Here is a 21,449-nt window from a genome sequence, read left to right on the forward strand (position 1 = left end):
TAGATAGTAACCATTCCTATTCGTGATGATAACCATTACTATTTTAGAAGGTAAAATTAAAAATTTTTCAGACATAAGAAATATTACGATCTAGATGGTAACTATTACTATCGGCAATAGTAATTATTGATATCCGAGAAAAGAGTAGTTAACATAAACGTGTCATAATGATTATCACACACACCATGGTAATCATTCCCTATCGCAAAATGGCAATAGTTAGCATTTTTTTTTCAGCGTGTATGAACACGATAATCAGTCGTGTTTTCGACATAATGTGTAACATAGTAATGGTTACTATGTTGAATTGTACTCAGTCATATGTAAAAACGACTCACTCTTATTAAAACGAGAATTATTAATATGCTAAAATTAGTTTCTACATACTTTACGATCATTCTTATGTAGCACAGTAACCATTCCTATGTAGTTTTTCCATGTCAAGGAGCTCGAAAAAGGCCTTAGAAAAATTTTCTTCTTGATTTTCAACCCATTTAAGGATGAATCAGGAAGACTTTGCCGAAACTTTTGGTAAAAAATTACTCGTAATTTTGCTCCTATTGGGAATAACTCCACACAATACAAACAATTTTTATTCTTTATAGTGTTCTCTACATCTAAAAAATAATCACTAGTTGCAACTGATTATTTTGCATGCAGCTACAAAAAAAATGTTGTTTCTGAAAGTACTGACTTGAAAATATTGTACTTATAACTCTATTTACATGTATGACATAAAATGTATGTACGATTCAGTGTCAATGAAACAGTCGGAAATTCTTAATTGTTTTGAGGCGACTATAGAGTACCTTAAGCACTTCATAGTTGAGGTGGGACAAAAAAGAAATAATTAAAATGAATAAGAAGTAAAGACATTAAAAAAGAACGAGAAAATGACCATCGAATCAGATCCGTTTTATCTCTTTATTATTGTCTCCAGATCCTTTGAATAATTTAATAATTAAGACGGAACTTTTGTAAAAGGCGGGCGTTAAAGACGCGAAAAGAATATAATGCCCAATGTATATATATAGATATATGAAATAAGGAGTTAAAAAAAAATAATAAAGCAGAGCGAAATAGCTTTAAATGGGTAAGCTTACGGCATTCTAAAAGTTTTACCGAGACTTTGTCGTTCTATGCGCGCAAAAGCTCCATTAATCCTGGAGCTTTCGACTTTGGGAATTCATTTGCAAAACAAAGCCATTAACTATGCAAGGAAATCGTTGGAATCGAATCTCCGATACTTTAAAAGCGCTTTCCTCAACTCGATACTATTGAGTAGTCGGTACTGTCAAATAGTCTTAACAACTTTTCCGCGGAAGCCAGATTAATTTTATTGTTATTATTATTATTTTTTCTACCGAAATTATTTGAACAAGCTGATTCCGCATTGGATACTTGCATTTTATTGAATTTACGATATAATACAATCTGAACAAAAGTATAAGCTCCAATGCTCGTAAACTTAGCAATGCTGACGTTACTGTTCCTGTAACTTTGTAGGAAAGCTCTCTTAGATGGAGATAGAAGCGGGCAAAGAAAAAGTAAAATTTTAAGACGTGGAAACGCATCATGAAACTTGATGCTGCTGTAAGAGAACTGAAGGCTTGAAATATTTAACGAGTTTGCACTCTCTCTCACCCTCGACCCGTAATAACCTCCTTTAAGAGCTGAGCATTAAAAAGAAATATTACAATAATAATAATAATAATAATAATAATAATAAACAATAATAATTAAAATCTTCCTGATTTCAATAATTAAGCGAAGGTAAATATTTTTAAAATTGCGGACTTATTTCTTTGGAAGTAAAATAAAAAAAAAAGTAAAATTGTTTACACAAGTCTTGGGAATATTAAAAGTAGTGAATAGTTGAGTTGATAAGTAAAATAAATAATAAAAATAATGTTTTAATAATTTGACGATGATGTTAACCGATAAAAGTTTTGTCGAGAGAGTTTTACAAGTATATCTTAACTTGTCTTGTCTGAGATGTACTGGGATGGACTTGGATGCTTGCGTAATACCACCGGTCTCTACCACCGACTGACCCACATACGCGGGCTTTATTTAAACTCGGTTCTCTTGGGCACTTTTAGTCTAAACTTTCGTGTAGTCTCCGCTTCCTCAGCTGCATCTTTCACGATGTCTCGACATAGCTGCTGACGCTTATGTGATTCTTTCCATCTTTAACCATCTCCGATTCTCAAACGCTGATAAATATAACTGCACATCCGTGTATCTTTTCAATACATATAGATATATATTTAAGTACTGTCGACATGTCGTCATTGGCGTATAACTTTAGGAAACATGTCACCATTAACTCAACCATTAAAACCGTTTGTCTCGTTAATCTTTCATCCGATATTTTTTTTTCATTTAAATCAACAGCCCATTTATGAATACTTATATACTTAGTATATTTATTGCTACAGTGACCAGGATTCAACAATTTGTTTTAAAACAATTGTCATTTTAAATAGAAATTATAGAAATTCATTTACTTTTAGTGCAATTACTTAAAAGCAATTGATTTTATGAGAAAAATTAATAGGACCTTTTTTGTAGAGTATGAAATTTCCTACAAAAAAAGTATTGAGCTTACTTTTGATAGAAGCAATAGTTTAAAAATTATGGGCAGTTGAAATTTAAAAGAAAATAAAAATTTGAATTTTGTAATTTGTTCTATTAATAGAATTACATTTTTTAGATTTATTCAAAAACTATTGATTTTATGAGAAAAATTAATAAGACCTTTTTTATAGAGGATAAAATTTCCTACGAAAAAGTATTTGGCTTACTTTTGATAGGAGCAATAGTTTACAAATTATGGGCAGTTGAAATTTAAAAGAAAATGAAAATTTGAATTTTGTAATTTGTTCTATTAATAGATTTACATTTTTTAGATTTATTCAAAAACTATTGATTATATTAAAAAAATTATTGAGTCCTTTTTTATAGAGGATAAAATTTCCTATTATAAGTATGAGACTAAATTTTGTTGAGTGAATTACTTTGTAAATTATGATTAATTGAAAGCTAAAGTATATGTATATATAATATAATTTTTTATTTTTATTTTCAGTAAGAATTTTAGACCCGGAGTTTATTCGCAAGTTGTAATGTAATAAAGCGAATTTACTAAAAAAAATTTAGACCGATCGATGCGTATATTATCGAGGGTTGTTTCTGCGTGAAATCGTATTTTGTTACGTGACCCCTGACCGGACGTGCCTAACCGCGATTCTGATTGGTTAAATGTAAAAAAAAAAAAAAAAAGTACCTCTAGAAACCCAGCTCGGAAACATTAATTCAGAAGCTATATTTAGAAAAATTTTTTTTTTCCTCAAATGAAAATCTCGAAATTGAGTTATCTAATAATATTATTATTTAATTTATATTCCGTAAAATTAAATTAAAATAAATAATTTATTAGTATTATTATTATAAATTTCATACTCACGGAATTAATAGCTGTCATGCTGCCAAGACGAGCAGGAGCTGTGTCCACTAGCCCGCTGTCACTCTGCAATAAAAATAAAATTTATTTTTTAAAAACAGCTAGAGATTTTAGTTTCTTTAATTAATTTGATAAATATTTATACTAAAAGCTCAAAATATCCTAATTATTTTAATAAAATACGACCTTAGGCAAGAAAAAAAATATAATTATAAATGTTGCAAACAATAGCTTTTTTCCTACATTTAATAATTTTAAGCATTAAACTAATGACGCTCAGTTTACCTCTGGTTATCTCTCAACATCATGGATTGAGTTATAAATTTTTTTGCACTCATATTGTTAATTAAAATTGCACGAGATAAAATGTTCTTGTGGGATAAAACGGTGAGCGGCTTCGTCAAATTAAACCATTAATTATTAGAGACTGCACAGGTGGTCTAGATCGAAGTCGAGCTGATACAAAATATATATAAATTTAAAATAAAATAACCATTTAATCCTCTTATATATATTGCGATAATCTAAAATCTTTTTTTTTATTTTTAAACTATTAACCAAATAAATGATAAAAATGTAATATCTGTATTTGAAAGTATAAGAAAAAATAAAAGTAATTATTATTTAAGTGAAAATATCACAAAACTGATCGTACACGGAGAAAACGAGTCTCGAAAATATTTTAATATTTAATATATTTAAGTAAGAAAAACTAATGCAAATCAATGAGTGCATTATTTTTACTATTTATTACTAAATGTGTAGTAAAAATCACAGAACAGTAATTAATATTAGGGGGGGGGGCAACACGGGGTACCTAAGGAAATACTAAGTTTTTGAGGACTAAAATACGCTAAATCTTTTTTTTTTAATGATATTCAAGGTAAATAGACAAAATTTTTAGCTGCCGTTAAGAAATAAAATTTTTACTTTTGGCGGGCAAAATGGGGTACCCTGAAAAAAAGCTAAAAAAAAAAAATTTCTGAAAGTTGATCAAATTACATTGAATTAAATTTTTTTTTATGTAAAATACATACAGAAAAATTACGTTTCACATCATCGGTGGATATGAAAGCAGAAAAAAAAATTTTTTGTGGGACAGAGAGGCCCTCCGCCAAAAATGATAAATTTTTTTTTTTTTTAATTGAATTACTATTAATTAAAAATGAAAATATTATTTTCGAATATTTTTAGTGGCTAAATTTGCCCCAACTACAGAAAATCTGCCGAAAAATGAATTAACATATTAATTTTATTTTAATTTGACGATAAAAATATGATAGAATCATTTTTCATAACTTTCGGCTGGTCCATTTTCCCCCCGGTGTTATGGGTAGGGCTGAAAATCCTCAAAACTATCGGATATACAGTAATTAGATGAAAAAAAAAAAAAAAAAAATTTTTTCACCAAATTTTGGGGGTTCCCCGTTTTGCCCCCCCCCCTGCCCCTATATGTTTATTTAAAAAATTCCTATATTATCACTTTTACTACTAACTTATTTGTGTTTTTTATGAATTAAACAGCAAATTCTATAAAGACAATATTAAATTATTACTAAACGTTTCGTACAGCATTTGATAATACGATTCAATGATTTATACTCTCTAAAAATATAAAAATTTACTAAAAATATGCATTAAATACCCTAGAGTATACAAAAATTACAATCTGTTTAGTAATTTCTGTGAAGCAGATGAATAGTAGTATTAAGTATTGTATAGCAACGAAAAATTACTAAACGGCTTGTAATTTTTCTGAAGCAGATTGATATAATTTAAAATCGGTGGGAACAGCATATACAAATATGTGTTTCAAGTTCAGGGACCTTTGTTCAAAGGAGACATCGGACTGTCAGACATAGGAAAGGACTCGCGCGCGGGAAATCAGGGTTCGAATCTCGGTTAAAACAAGTGATTTTTTAAAAATAAAAATTGATACCAACACCAATACTGATGACATAAATTATAATAATAATAACAATAATAATAAAAGGTTGAAAAGCTATTAAAAATTTAATTTTATCTACTTCTATTCTAATATAGTAAAATGTACTAAACGGGATAGTAAAATTCACTATATATATAGTCAAGTTTACCAATGTAGTTTATATTGGATTCAATATTTAAATAATAAAAATTACTAAATATAACTAAGAATTAAATCTTCAAGAAAGTAAAAGTTAGACAATTTCAATGGCGTTTTAAGATTATAATATGAAATTAGTTATTTTGACTCATATTTTTAACTAAAAGTTGTTATATTTTTTTCTCCGTGTAACACTAACGTAGATAAAAATATGTATTGGGTTTGAAGAAATTTGAAAACAAGAATAAGTACAAGAACAAGAATAAGAATAAGAATAACAATGAGAAGTAAAGCAAACGTATAAAAAAAAAATGTGAGAATGCTTCAGGGACAAGTTGTGGAGGACGATGGGAATGGGCTACCGCGTGTTGAACATTTGCCAAATCGGTTATGCACGAATAAATTTTCGTGTCAAACTAAAAGAGGTAAACTCGAAATATATATATGTAAGACTAGGTTTAACAATAATAAGAAGAGTCAAATAAATAATTAAAGTGCTGGATAATGAGGAATCAATAATGTGGTAGAGAACATCGATAATAATATTATTTACGAACGAATAAACTTGAAAAGTAGTTTTCTGGTCGAGTCTAGAAAGCCAGCAAACCGCTAGGTTTCTAGCAAAGTGATCGATATTTCCTCTGGCTTAGCTTGGGTCCAGCAAAAGTCCAGTTGAGAACGGACCTTATTCCAACACCACCCATGGATCTTTCATAGAGAGCTTGCGCAACTCGCATTCTCTTTGTGATGTAGATCATCTGTAGCACTGTACGGTGTAGCTTAAACTTTTGAGACCGTGGCTTTGCGTTAACGATGTCGAGTTGTCCTCGGAAATTCAACACAACTTGGATCAATATTTAAACAACTTTTAGATACGCCGTTTTTAATTTTTTAACCATTTTCAAAGATAACTGTCATGGAAATTTAATAAAATTTATGTGGTTTATATGAATATTGATTTGTTGACATAACCCAAAAAATTGAAGCATAATTTTTAATGAAAATACAAAGGCGACTATTTAAAAAGATATATTCTATGTGATTATTCAAAATATTGAGTTGGGTTTTAATTCAAAAATTTTTTAAACAACAATGCTAATTAAAAAAAAAAAAAAACCTCATTTAGTTTTTGTTAATTGTGAGTTTATTATAGCCAACAATTTTTGAATTTTATTTTTTCAAAAAATCGATTACAAAGAATAAAAAATAAAAATAAGTACATGTAGAAAATTGAAAAAACTTTACACGGAAAGAAAATTATGAAAACGGTTTCCATAATTTTGTGAAATTTTTTCCTATACCACCATAGGAACTACGGCAATAAATTATGGGAGCAATTCCTATAATTAGAGGAATGTTTTCCATAAATAAAGGAATAGTTCCTATAATTATGGGAATGATACCCATAACACTATAGGAATGGTTCCTCTAATTATAGGAATAGTTCTTATAATAGTATGAGAACTATTCCTATAACATTATGGGAATAGTGTCCATACTATCATGAAACGATTAATTGAAAGAAAATTCTGGAAATCACTTCTACAATATACAGAAATATTAGTAGATATAAAAACCGAAATTCAAACATTAAAAAAAAAAATTGTATTTGGCAAAAACATTAAAATTTTTTGTCAACGCGAAACATTCGAGGAAATTTAAATTTTGGAAATAAGAATGTAAATTTTGATAAAACTTATTATGGGAAACATCCTCATTATAGTATGGGTACAATTCCTATATGGGAGCCTGGGGCACGAAGCCCTCCCTGGAGCACAAAGGCCCCCTTCAAAAAATAGGTAAAAAAATTTTTTTTATTTTCTTTTTAAAAATTGTTTTTATCATATTCTAGGCCAATGTGTGGGGTAAAATGGACCACTTGAAAAAATAATTGTAACGAAAAAATCATTTTTTTTTTATTTTCCGTCAAGTTAATTTTTTCATGACAATTTTTTTTTTGAATGGTCCATTTTACCTCACATATCACATATTGGCCTAAAGCGTCATGTAAACATTATAAAAGTCATAACTTGACGGAAAATAAAGAAAAATTTTCTTTTAATAATTTTTGGGAAAGGGGGTCTTTGTGCCCCAGAAAAAAAAAATTTTTTTTCGATTTTTTGCGAAATTTTGACTGATTCTTCTGATATAGACGAAAAATAAATAAATTTGATGGTTAAAAGCCACAAAAAGAAAAAAACCGGCTTAAGGGGGCCTTCGTGCCCCAGGCTCCTCTACCATTATGGAAACTATTCCCATAATGCATAGCAAAAATTTCCATAATTTTATTTTCGTGTAGTTAAAAAATCCAAAAGTTAGTAGACGTCGGCTAACATCAGTATCATAAAATAAATCATTTTAAATTAAAATTTAGGTTTTTAAAATAACTATCGACTTTAAAATTGTCATTATTTAAAATTAGTTTACTTATAGACGTAAAAAAAAATTATTCAAATGAAATAAAACAAAATACATTGTGATTTTAATGTTAATGACATTTATCACTTGGGAATTAAAAGTTCTTTGAACATAAATTAAATAAATAAGTTAATTTATATTATATATTGATGACTGATTTAAAGTAATTAGCTTTTAATTTCAAGAAAAATATCTACCAGTTTATAAGTAAAAAACATTATTTTCATTTTTCCAATTTTCCAAAACTATTCAAGAGCTTTTTTTTAAATTCTAAATACTTTTGAAGCTTTTACTCAGCTATCACAAATGCGAGTACAAATTACGGAGGTAATGTCGAATGAATGCGAAACGTTCCTTGGTGAGTTGGAATAGGAATACGGAGTATACACGAGTGTAAAGGATACCTTGATATATATATATATTTATGTATGTAGATGTAGATATAAAATGAGGGAGAGAAAGATGAGGCGATTTTGCCGCGGGCGTACGTCGTAAAGCGAATTATGACTCTCACGTAATTTACGGTCTGGATAGATATAACTACCCGGTCCCTCGTGGATGTATAACACACCTGTATCAGGTATCTCATACATTCATAGATATATATATCACCACATATATGTTCAGAAAAAAAATCAATGTGATATTGTATTGTGGTTCCACTGCGCCGCGTTGGGATCAGCAGGGGGGCACTGTCACGTTCTTGTGATTTGTACCGATCGTGAGTTTGCTAAAAGACGTCTTTTATATATATATTTATATGTATATATATATATATATTAGAAAACATACAGTAGACTAGTTTATAACGGTCTTTAGTTAACTAATGCCTCGTTTTACTACTAGACGGATTCTCTGGCAACCTGGCTGTCGTTAAATGAAAATTTTATTGACCATTGCGCCATATAGCCTTTGTGAGTGTTAAAGTTAAGTCTAATTTAGACTGATCAAAATAGTAAAGAACAAGAAGTATAAGAAGGACAAGAACTAGAGTAAGAGGAATAAATAAAATAAGAATACGAAGTAAGAGGTTGCTTTGTCTTGTCACGTTTAATATAATTTCTATTCTCTGTTTTCTCACTCACGTTATTGCAACATCCTAATGATTTACTTGCTGTCTCTTAAGAAAACTTTGTTGCTGATACATTCATATATATTCGTTGCAAAATTATTTTCTCAGTGCGTAAGGCATTAATTTAAATTTTAAGCGTGAATTTGTTTATGGCTTTCATAATTTAAAAGATACAATGTAAGGCGAATACAAATAATTTTATTGGTCTGGCAATTTCCGACAAATTCCATTGAAGACTCCTATAACAGAGGGAGAAATATTGCACCGTAAAAAAAAATTTCGGAGTATGAGTGTTTTGAAATCTACAAAACAGAAAAATTATAATAATAATATTTTATTAAAATTACGAAATTATCATTAATTGGATAAAAACAATTTTAATATATATAAAATATAAGCAATATCTCTTTTATTAAACTAAACGAATCGCATGAATCTTCGATCACTTATCAAACAGAATATTTAGGAATAATATAATTGTTATTTTTATTATAACTTTGACGTTTTTCATCCACAGTAAAAATTTCGAGTCCATGGTGTGGTGTGAATGATTTGGTGTTAAAGTTTTTAACACTGCCGGTGTGAAGGTTACACAGGACGGTGTTAAATTTTCGACCATGTGAATTAGAACATTCACACCACCAATGGTGTAAATGCATAAGTTATTTATTTAAAACTCTCGATTACTTCGACCCTAAGTATTCAATTTTTGTTTTAAAAGAATCTACATCAATAATAATATCGATATACTAATGCTGCAAATATATTGATTGATAATTTTCAACTATCGGTTATATTATCGGACAATATTTCCGATAATAACACCGTGCGGTGTGAAAGAAAACACTCATACTGTGTTACAAGTACACGGCTTTACATTTAACACCAAGAAAATTTCATACCGTGCAGATCGTGTAAAGTTCTCTGGGACCATTTTTACACCAAACATTTTTTACTGTGTAGGGTTAAAACAGATATATATATATGTTAAATTAATAATTAATAATTTTAATCAAAGTAGCCTAATGCGAAGAATGTAAATAATTACCAAGGCATTATATTTACTGACTTTATATAGCGTAATATTATGGTATGTTATGGTTTTATAGGTTAGACATAAAGATCTTAGAACAATAATTAATTTATATGATTTCTTTGTAGAGCCTGATGAAGCAATAATAAATTGCTAAATGTTGCAAGTGATAATTCGTTAATTTACTCCATCTATTGTTCCTATATTTTCTAGTACTAATTCATATAACTAATCAAGGATCTGGTCTAAATTTAATTGATAATTTTATTTTCTTTTTCTCGCTGATTCAGATTGTAAAGAGTCGAGAATCATAAACATCTGTTTCTCATATTTTATACAATAAGATTGACATGCCATTGGACAAATAATCTGTGGATTTTTTCATAAATTAGTAAAACTGTCGTAGAATTAATTTTTGAAACAATAAAAACTTTTTCTTTCGTATTAAAAATACAATTCGACTTCTGATACTTTAAAAATAAAAAAATTCTTTTTTTAACACCGGTAAAAATTTTAACACCGTTTTTAGGGTCAACTTTAACTCTTTTAAGACCGCTATCGGTAATATTTTATACCACTTTCGGGGCTAAATTCAACTCCGTTAAATTTAACACCGGGAAGCGTGGACTTATATTAGTTTTTTTTTTACAGGGTATGCATGATTAATAAGGTGTATAAAATTACAGAATGAATTGGCATTAGGTAATAATATAAATCGCGTTGATTCTCGACGACACTTCTATTTGATATATCAGCCGTTAATTAGACTCTGAGTTTTGGTCGACAAGGAAATTCATTACTTGTCATCTGGATGACAATGAGACCTGTCCAAGTTTCTCGTATTAGGTATAGTACTGCTGAGTTGAACGTTATTAACGTCTCGTCTCAGTTTCTCACTTATTATATAACAGGTTTTCCTTGTGGGATATCATTTCTGTCTCACGTCGGCAATTCATTCTGAGATATTCCCCACATGTGTCTACAATTATCTTTAATAATTTATATTTCTAGTATTAGTGAGTGAAGGCGAACATAAAATTTCTCACTCTCTGTAATAGAGGTTTGGATTTTTGGGTGATAATTATTTCAAATTGGAATCAGTAGAATTTCGCGACTTTTTTAGATCAATTGATAGCCCGAATTGAGATTGTGATGATTATAAATTAGTGATATATTTTATGAATTGCAAATAATATTTAGTCATTGATATGCCTGATGGAAAACTGAACAACGTAGATTGGTCACGAGCAGAGAAACAGAACGAGTATGAGAGAATTGTTGAGTGATTGATTATCCATTGTCGTGGTGAAACGTGAGTCTGAGTTTCTAGTTCTCTCCCTTTACTTGGTCTCTTCCTTCCTTCCCGTCATACTCTGACAGTATAATTCACTCTGTTATTGATGTACGGTGCGTTATGTTTTTAAATAAATTATTCGGGGTATTTTACTTATATATATATAGAATTTTATTTTTATTTTTGTTTAATAACAATAACAGTTGGAGTAATTATGATGATAAATTTATAATAAGCATTTAAAAGACACGTAAGTGAAAAGGGGATATAAGAATGGTAGTTATATTAAATAATAACGATGATAATAATAATAATAATAAGAGAGTGAAATAAGAAAAAATGCGAGACAAGAGAATGCGAATTAAAAGTTGATATGAGAGGTTACGTAATTCATCTTCGTCGTAGAAAAATTTCAGAGAGGAAGTCTGACATTATTAATGGGCCTGAGGTTCAGCAGAAGCGAGAGAGAATTCAGAGCTCACCAAATTATTTTTCTCGTGCTTTTGAGACATTCTTTTTTATTTATTTACTTGTTTTTTAATATTTTACCTTTTCACTTGACTTTTTTAGAATTTTTTTCATGATCGGGCACAACGAAAACTCCGGAAATCTATCAAATATATTTAAGTTAATTTTTATAAAATAGAAGTAAAGAATCTGGAATGAAGTTTTTGTGAAATGCTATTAAATAGCAAGTAGTGATAATCATAATGTAGAGAATTTGATTTTTAGTGGCATTAATTGAATAACTAATGACAGATTTTAAAAAAATAATAACAACAATCGGAAAATATGCAAGTTGCTTACAAATTATCAACAATGCATTTTATTTTGTTTTTATTGAAGGTTATATTGGTTTTATTCCCAATAGTTTGTATTAAATATTTAACTTTAATATAAAATTGAGCTTAGTAAAAAAAGTTATTACTGGCATAATAAAATTTATTTAGTAAACCGTGAATAATTTGTCGTCAGTTATTTGCAGCACATATTGTGTACTTTCCATCCGATTTAAATCGTCCTCGTTTTTGAAAATTAATAAAACTTGTTAATTCTTTATTATACTCGATGCGACTGTTTGTGAGTAAAATTAATGAATGTTTAAAACAACAATATAATTAATATTGTGCTGAACTATAAAAAATGTAAGTTAAATTTATATTGAACGCTACAATATCTGGCAGTTTAAAGTTCGGTGTATTACAACAACTAGATTTGTAACTAAATTATTTTGAACTTAGCTCTAGTCTCTGTTGCCTATCTGTTATCTAGAGAACCCAGAACCCCTTCAAAGTTTTCAAAAATTGATATTTTCTAGAAAATGGTCTACTAGATCTACTAGACCACTGCCACCTAAATTTGAAAATCACCAAATAATTGTCCGTTAATAATTTAATACAAATTGACATCAAATGGAAATTTAATTCATGAACTAAACAATCAAAATGTCAACTACATATCAATAGATCTAATGACATAAAATAAATAAGTAGTTAACCAGTCTTTCCATATTGTAAAGTTATGTAAAGAAAAGTAGTTATCAAAATATTAAAAATAAAAGAAACGAGTGTAATATGAGCTGGAATATTACGCAGCAAGTCTATTTGTTTAGAACGATGACTCAGAGTGTAAGCATGTCGTAACGCATCTGTAACTCTCTGGCGAAAAGTATTTCAACATCAAAGAAAATATGTACGTTGAAAGAAAGAGTAAAGCAACAGCCCGTACTGCCAGTTATTGATCACAATGTCAATAGCCTTAAAAAAATTAACCTACTCGAATTACTTATTCTTCCATTTATCATGTGAATAAATGATTTATTTTGAGTATAATAGGATAAGATTAAGTTAGCAATCACGTGAAAAGAAATTTATAAAGGAAGAGAGGAAAAACATAGTGACCCCCAGGAGTATTTATACAGAGAGACTGGAGTGTCGCCAAAAAGCTCGAACCGACCCTACCTATCTATCGTCAAAACACCGCACGGGCTTTCACTCTTACTGTACTGAGAGTTCCTCCTCATTCAGTGGGCTCTTTCTCTGGCGCAAGAGTACTTGACACCGTCTCTACGTGCACCTCCTGGGATATACCATATACCCATTGGCTCTCAACAGCACCAGATCCTCTTTCTTCCTATTTCTGCCTCACTTTAACTCATATTCTACTCCTACTACTACAACTACTACTACTGCTACTACTACTACTACTATGACTGATACTATTAGTGAGTATAAGGCCGGTTTATTTGCCAAGCACTCGTAGGAAGCCACCGGAGCTCGAAGCCTCCAAGCCCCAAGCCAAAATTCAAGAGTCTGTGGGTAATGGCCAGGGTCACGGTATCTTGCGTTTGACCAGTCTGCTCCTACTGTTTCTGCTCTTGATGATCCCTAGTGTGCTTGCTAGATTCTCAAGTTATAACGGTAAAAATCAATATTGTACCTCAGACATGTATGTAGATAGAGAGTTAGCTGAATAAATATTTAAAATATTTTGTTGTAAATAAAATAAAAGTGAATAATGCCGGTAAAGTAGATAAAAAAAAATTTAATATTGGATAAAAAAAGTTCCAGAGTGGATACTTGTATAAAAATGATTTAGAGATTCTTTAGAATTTATGGAGAGGAGTAGATTTTTTGTGAAGAAAGCTGAGATAGAGAAGGAGAGAGTGTCGTATCTCGCGCCAAGGCACAATATTGTCGAATCCAGCCGAGGGTGGTGATTCCTTACTGGGGAATATTAAAACGCCAGGCACGAAGGCTGTGAGCAACGACTCGAGTAAAACTCTCAAGAAAAGGAGAGAGATAGATAAAAATAAAAAAAATAAAAAGTAAAATGAAAGAGGAAAAAGCATCACAGCCGGCGGGTACGCGCACCCCGGAAATGAATCTCTCGGGGAGACTCCGATACCGGAAGAAATTTCCTCGAGGTTCATGAAGAAAGAGACTCGGAAAAATGACAGGCCATCGTTGGCTTCGATGTCATTTCCCGGAAAGATTGTTTCCCATTTATCGAAAAATGAAATCTTCGCTTTAGTTTTTTTAAAATTATTATTCCAATAGAAACATACACGCTGATAATTTTATGGTAATTATTACTATCGGGATTTTAAATGCTAACTACACTGTAAAAAATTTCTGGTATGAAAATGGACCCGAGGACGATCTGCTCGGTGTGCATTGACGGAGTGAAATTTTCTTGGAATAAAATATCAAGCCGTGTACTTTTAACACTGTATAAGTGTTTTCTATCACACCATTTGGTGTTATTACCTGAAATATTGTCCGACAATATAATTTGTAGTTATAAATTATCAAAAAATATACAGGTTACAGCACTACATGCAGAGAAATTTTTAGTAAAAATTATCCAAAAAGTATGATACTGTAAGGACATGTGGTGAATATCTGAATTTTTCCTATGAACATTGTAAAATATACTACTCGATATCATGTAAATGAAGTGCACTTTCTACTAACAACATAAGTAAAAATTTAGTTACTGACCATATGTCCTTACAGTACTAAACTTTATGGGTAATTTTTACTCAAAAATTCTGTTCGTAGTATACAATTGTTATATTATTGATTTAGATTTCTTTTATATAAAAATTGAATATCTAGTGTCGATGTAATCGAGAGTTTTAAATAAAGAACATTCATTTACACCATAGTGGTGTAAACTTTTAATTCATACGTCCAAAATGTAACACCGTGCGCCATGTAACTTTCACACCGGCAGTGTTGAAAATTTTAACACAACGGACTCAAAGTTTATTAGTGTATACAGCGTACTCATTTTCGAACCTATCCGTAATGCTATTGAAAACAGTCTTATGATGGCAATTATTATCATTTCCAAATAATAATCTTAGATGACAATATTTATTGTACCAAGATGGTAATAGTTATCATCATGGATTTCAAAAGTCACTCAGTAACATTTTGATTATTTAATGCCGCATAATTTTATTGTTTTTAAATTAAATTTTTGAAATAAACTTATTCAATAGTTATTAACTTTTCATAAATTTGTTTAAATGAAGTGCTCTAACCTTCAGCTGTCAGTTGATAAAAAGGCTATCATTTTTAAGCATTCAACTGCCTAAATTGACAATTGGCGTATATTTTTAATTGATGGATAATTTATATATTTTTGTCCGCATGAAATATTAACATTAAATAATAAAATGCAACATAAGTAATTAATTGTACAATTAAACTGATCACTGCACTGAAAAATGAGATAGGAACCGGTTGTTTTCATATTAATTGTAATGATTACTACCGCAACATAATTACTATAACTATTGATATATTATCAAATATGTCATCAAGTGGTTGTAATATTCATCATGTTATATAATAATGCTAGTATTTATGTAGTAATTATTGATATATTGATTAACCATTCGGTACGATAACTATTACCACAGTGTGCTTTAAATATAAACATATATTATAAAAGTACAATAATTATGTGATTAATGTGTATCACTCCAAAAAGGCGAATTTTACGACGTAATAATAGTCATTATTATAAAATTTTTAGCGTATATTACAAGAAAAAACAATTTACGTTAGAATCATATGGGACAAGTGTGCGCAAAGCTATTTATTTTGAATTGAAATGCATGGGTCTGCGCATACTTGCCTCGCATAACTAAATAATTATTCCAACTTTAATTATTCAAATCTTATTGTAAAAATGGACAATAATCACAGAATTGAAGGAATCATTGACATAATTCATCGAATGATCCTCTCGTTTACGCCGTTGAATATCATTTCTTAGTTAAGTTAGAACTTTTACGCTCAGGTTATTCTGTTTTCCGACGGCCTCCTCGATCTTAACCAAGAACAGAGATGTAGTTGTATTTCTCAAGCAATTCTCGTTTGCTAAGGTAAAAGAATACCAGGATATAACCGTAGGGTAGGTAAACGTAACAAACCCACCCACTCAGTCAGCCAACCACCCATCCAAGGTTCAGCAACTATGGCGTCGCCTGGCAACCCTTAAGACGCTTTTCAAGTACTCTACGTAGAATTTTGCTCTACCTCGCTTTATCTTTTCTCTACCGTTTCATCTAACTTATATACTACCGTCCTCATCAGACATCAGCATAAAACAACCGTCTTTACATTAACTTTCTTACCTAGCACCATTTGTATTATATTGCAATACGTGAGAATTATTCAACCTCGCAATTGTTTTATTTATTACCTCTAAAGTTTCCTCAAATTTTTCATTTCACTCATTAAAATATATTATTGCAGTAACTGGAGTCAATTAATTTTCCTCACCTGTCACTAAACTTTTTCTTTCACAGCATATTTTGTATTATATAAGCTTTCACTGATTTTATTTTAAAACATAACTAAACTATTTAAACATTCATCTACACAAATATTAGAGCACATTTGAATATTTTTTTGACGATAGGCGTGAAAGAACAAATTTTTGACACGTGACGGCATTTCGTTAAAAAAAAAAAAAAAAGAAGAAAAAAAAACAAATATGACACAAAGTATAAAAAGATATATAAAAACACTCGCGAAAGTAAATTACTCAGACTAAGAACTAAAGATAAAGAGTTAAGTCTGCTTCTAACCGCGAGTAAGTTTGTCAAGTCGCGAACCAGACGCCCACCACCTGTGGTAACCTCTTTGGCCCGTTTAAACGTAATTTCGGTACAGTTGTTTTGTCTTACACTTATTATTCTTATTTTACTCTTACTCTTATTCACTAATTATAATTTTAATACAAATACAAACCAAATGAAAGACGACTAGAGACTAAAGGCTAAAGACTAGAGACCTGAGACTAGAGGCTGGAGACTTTAGTCTGAGAGAGATGACAGAATGACAAACCGAGTAATCTATTTTTGAACAACGCATCAGTATCCTCTAGATAGAACATCGATATTAAAAATACACATAATCTTTTTTTTTAACTTATTAATATTTATAAATTATTATTAATACTGTGATTTTCAACAACACGTGTTTTTGACGCGTGTTTCACTGATCTTGGCACGTATATAATTGCTCGCGAGTCAACACATCCTACGTCAAAATTCATAACTTCATATATATATATACATATTTGTATATAAATGCATATAATATATAACTAGGTACAATTGTTAACGATATTGTTTATTATTTTACAATAGTCGTTTTTAAAAAACGTTGACCCGTAAAATTTTAATGAATGTATGTTTCCTTCACGTTGTATACTCGGCAACTGTAAAACTTTCTTTTCTTTTTTTGACTCTCCCTCTTTCTACGTCTTTCTTGATCTTTTTTCTGACTACATGATTTATATTTAGGTTCCCAAAGGCCAACGTCTACTACTCGATACAAAACTTTTCATGTAGCTTAGAATTTACGATTGATAGATTTTTTTTATTAACTTAAACGTCCTAATAATTAATTCGGATTTTATTTTTTATAAACAATGTCTGTAATTTTAAGCCGATAATCTAGTGTGTAAAATATTGTTACTCCTTTTTTAAATAATTTATAGTTAACATACGCGCGTTTTTTTGACCCACTGATTTTTAAGATCGGATCACACTTTTTTTTATTAAATTACTCTGATTAATTTGATTTAAAATAATTTATAAGAATCTATTGATCACGAAAAAAAAAAACACACTAACAAGATGGCGGCTTCAAGATTTTCTAGTTTAATTCTACTATTTGATCATTTTATAACAACTGTATGTAAATAAATATCAATAATAAAGTCTAAAAAAAATAAATCTTTGTCCAAAAAGACTTTACACGGAGAAAAAAATTAGAGTAAGTATACGTATTGTTAATCTGGCTACGCTCTATACTCAATTTACTAAATGATACGCCATATAGCCAATTCAGTTACACCAAGATTCCTTATAGTGGATCGTCAAAATGACAATTGTATCCTTATTTTGGGCATTTTATGAATCTTTGACCTGACTATTGCGCAAATTACGTATTTAGACAACCGGCAACCGAAAACGATGCAACGTATAGCCAATTCAACTACGCCCGTATGAAAAAATACATATCCCGGCAAAATAGTATATATCCGGCTTATATCTTTAGTATTGTCGTATGTATGCTTTTCTACCGACATATATTCTCGGATATATCTTTTTCCGTGTGGGCGAATCCTCATGCTGGCAAAACAGATACAGCAATGAAACTTCATATATTTAAAAAGGCTATTTGTCGTATGTTTAAATTACATAAATGAATACTTATGCTAACCTAAAAACAGATCCTTCTGTTAATGATACTATAGACTATTAAATTAGCATCTTAGTATTGTTAAACAACCCGAGTCAAAAAATAAATTCGGTTTACGTCCCAAAGTTCTCAATGAGGTTTTCGAGAATCAATTTAGAATTTGAAGATTGACAACAGTATAGAAAGTTATCCTAGTTTAGTTCTCAAGTAGTAGTTACGACCAATTTAACCACTTTTAGGACTAAACTGGCATAACATAATCTGGATTAGATCCTCAAAATATTCAAAACATACAGGGATAATTTTATCTATATTTGAACCTCGAAAGTCTCATTCGACGTATTCTCTTCTCTCCCTTTCCTATCTAACTTTTTCAAAGTCCGAAATGTAACTTTTTAGATGCTGAGGATTTTAAGATCTTGGTTATAAATTAAAATTGATAAATTATTCGCATTTAGACCTCATAGTTCTCATTGAGGATTTCAAGTACTAAAGTAATTACTTTTTGGGCGGCAAATAAAACATCTCAGGAATTAAGGACTAAACTATAATTTGTTTTTTGACTCGTGAAGGTATATGAATTGTTATTCTGATGGTACTTCATTTGTCGATACATTGGATAGTCATTCTGACAATATTTTTCTCTCCGTGTATGTCTACATAAAAGCTTAAGTAATTTAATAGTTAATAAAAGTAACTTTAGCTCCGGACCCGTAAAATAAAATAGAAGTAATTTATAATTGGCATAAAAGGATTCAGTAACTTCTAAACAGGGTTTATACAAAGATAAATGTGGTGTCACCGTTAAGAGACAATATTCCTAAGGAGAATCGATTCGTCCAAAGACAAAGGCTATACGTTAGAAGTGGGCAGCCTCCAGAGAGAAATCCGACGTCAAACGACTACAGGCCACACGAGCATCTAGTGCCAACTCACCCAAATTAATGCCCGTCCCAACCAGTAACTTATTCACCCGACGATCCGACGATTACTATTTCTCTACTTTCACAATCATATATTATACTCTCTATCATCTCATTTACTATTTTATTGGCCTAACACAGTATTTATCATACTCATCATATATTAACATATTTTTTAATTATATTAATTATAATTTAATTAATTATGCAACGCATGTCGGTATCAATCTTTGCAATGTGCGTCACAGTCTGCCATTATTATAATTATCATTATTATATTTATCCTGATTTAATGCATTTCATAATCTCTCCTAAATCCTGCTAAATTAATTATACTCACGCTCTCTGTTTTCTATTAACGACATCCTATTTAATATATATGTATATATATTTTTGTATATTCTAATACACAAATAACATAAATTCCGAATTCCAATGCTGACATACAGTCGAATGATAAAATCCAAGTAATATGAAATAGCGCAGATACACGCATCAATGAACATTAAATATATATACACATATATTCAGGCTCACAGGTTACATTCCATATAACCAGGTCGTCGGATAAATTTTCGAGAAAATATCATGCACAAAATAATGAAATTGATCTTGTGCAATAGTGAGATCCATCGTTATAATGGATAACTCCTCCTACCCCCCAGTAGGAGAGCCATCGTGAGGTTAAATTGAAATTAACCATCAAAATCAACATGATGGAAGCGTATATGATGATATAAAATAATTTTGTAATGCACTTTGAAGTTATATTTTAAATTAACATATGGGATTTATTTACAATTACTAAATGTATCAATTAAAGCCGTTGCAGAGAGTTAGTAATATTAATGTACGTATATTTACAAAAGGTAAAACTTGGTTTTGGTTCTCTTGATTATCGCTGGAGCAATTGCCCGTAGCTAAATCTAGATGCTTTTATACTGCGCATATACAAACTAGTATTGTTATATATATATAGAAAGAGAAAGAGAGAGAGAGATTTACAAGGATAGAATGTATATACAGGAAGTTGTTAGCCACCCAACCTCATCCTCACACATCCTCCCACTAGTTCCAACCCGGCCACATGTAATTAAATGCAATCAGCGAACAGTGTTCCGAATTACAAACATTTTAGATCTCTAAGTCTAAACTTGGAAGCTTCATTTTTTAAAGCAGATTAAAATATATATCTTTAATATTTAAAATGTTATGATAAGAATTTTTTTCGCAAAATACAAGACTTGAATCATAAACTTTTAGGATTACTGTTGAGTTGAGTAGACAAAGATAGTAAATAATGGAGCATAAAAGAGACAGTATGAAGGTAGTAGAGAATTGCCGGTGACAGGAAAACCGGGGACAAAAGGTTTACAGGACGGTCCCTATAATTCAGGGCGTTGATGGTTGCTGAGGGAACGGAGAATTACGAGGTCACTTCCGGTGGCGCCTGCAGGAGCTTCCGTTTCCGGTCGCGTTCCAACCCTTTTTCACTGAACTACTTTACCCTTGGGATCTAAAGCTCCGTACAATTCTAGGCAACATGATTCCATTCAAACTATTTCTTCTCGACGATTCAAAGCTATATCTGATATTTTTTGCTTACGACGCTTATTCATCAAGCTTTTATAGTCATAATACACACTTAAATTCGGTGAGCTCTGAAACTTTGGACAATGCCCGAAACTTTACTATTACTCAGTAAACGAAAATGGCTATCACGCTTGATTCTGTTTTATTGTACACGTAGTCGGAGTTGTGCATTAGAATAACCGACTATTAGATTTTCAAACCTTACACCAGGGTTTAATTAAATATATTAAATCACAAGTTGCCTCAACATTTATGTCCCGATATGGTGACAACTTTAATAAATATCTCGATAATTGTTATATTGAGGGAATCCCGGTCCCAACTAACCAACT

General features: G+C 30.4%; 1 protein-coding gene across 1 annotated transcript in view; it reads right to left on the minus strand.

The window, feature by feature from the left end:
• Positions 1-21,449, minus strand: part of LOC103580569 (uncharacterized) — a 221,879-nt gene that overhangs the window by 141,881 nt on the left and 58,549 nt on the right. The window contains exon 4 of the mRNA XM_008562374.2: positions 3,470-3,532. Within this exon, the coding sequence (XP_008560596.2) occupies positions 3,470-3,532 (63 nt within the window). The remainder of the gene's footprint in view (positions 1-3,469; positions 3,533-21,449) is intronic.

The sequence above is a fragment of the Microplitis demolitor genome, chromosome 6 (genome assembly GCF_026212275.2).
Source record: "Microplitis demolitor isolate Queensland-Clemson2020A chromosome 6, iyMicDemo2.1a, whole genome shotgun sequence".
NCBI lineage: Eukaryota > Metazoa > Arthropoda > Insecta > Hymenoptera > Braconidae > Microplitis > Microplitis demolitor.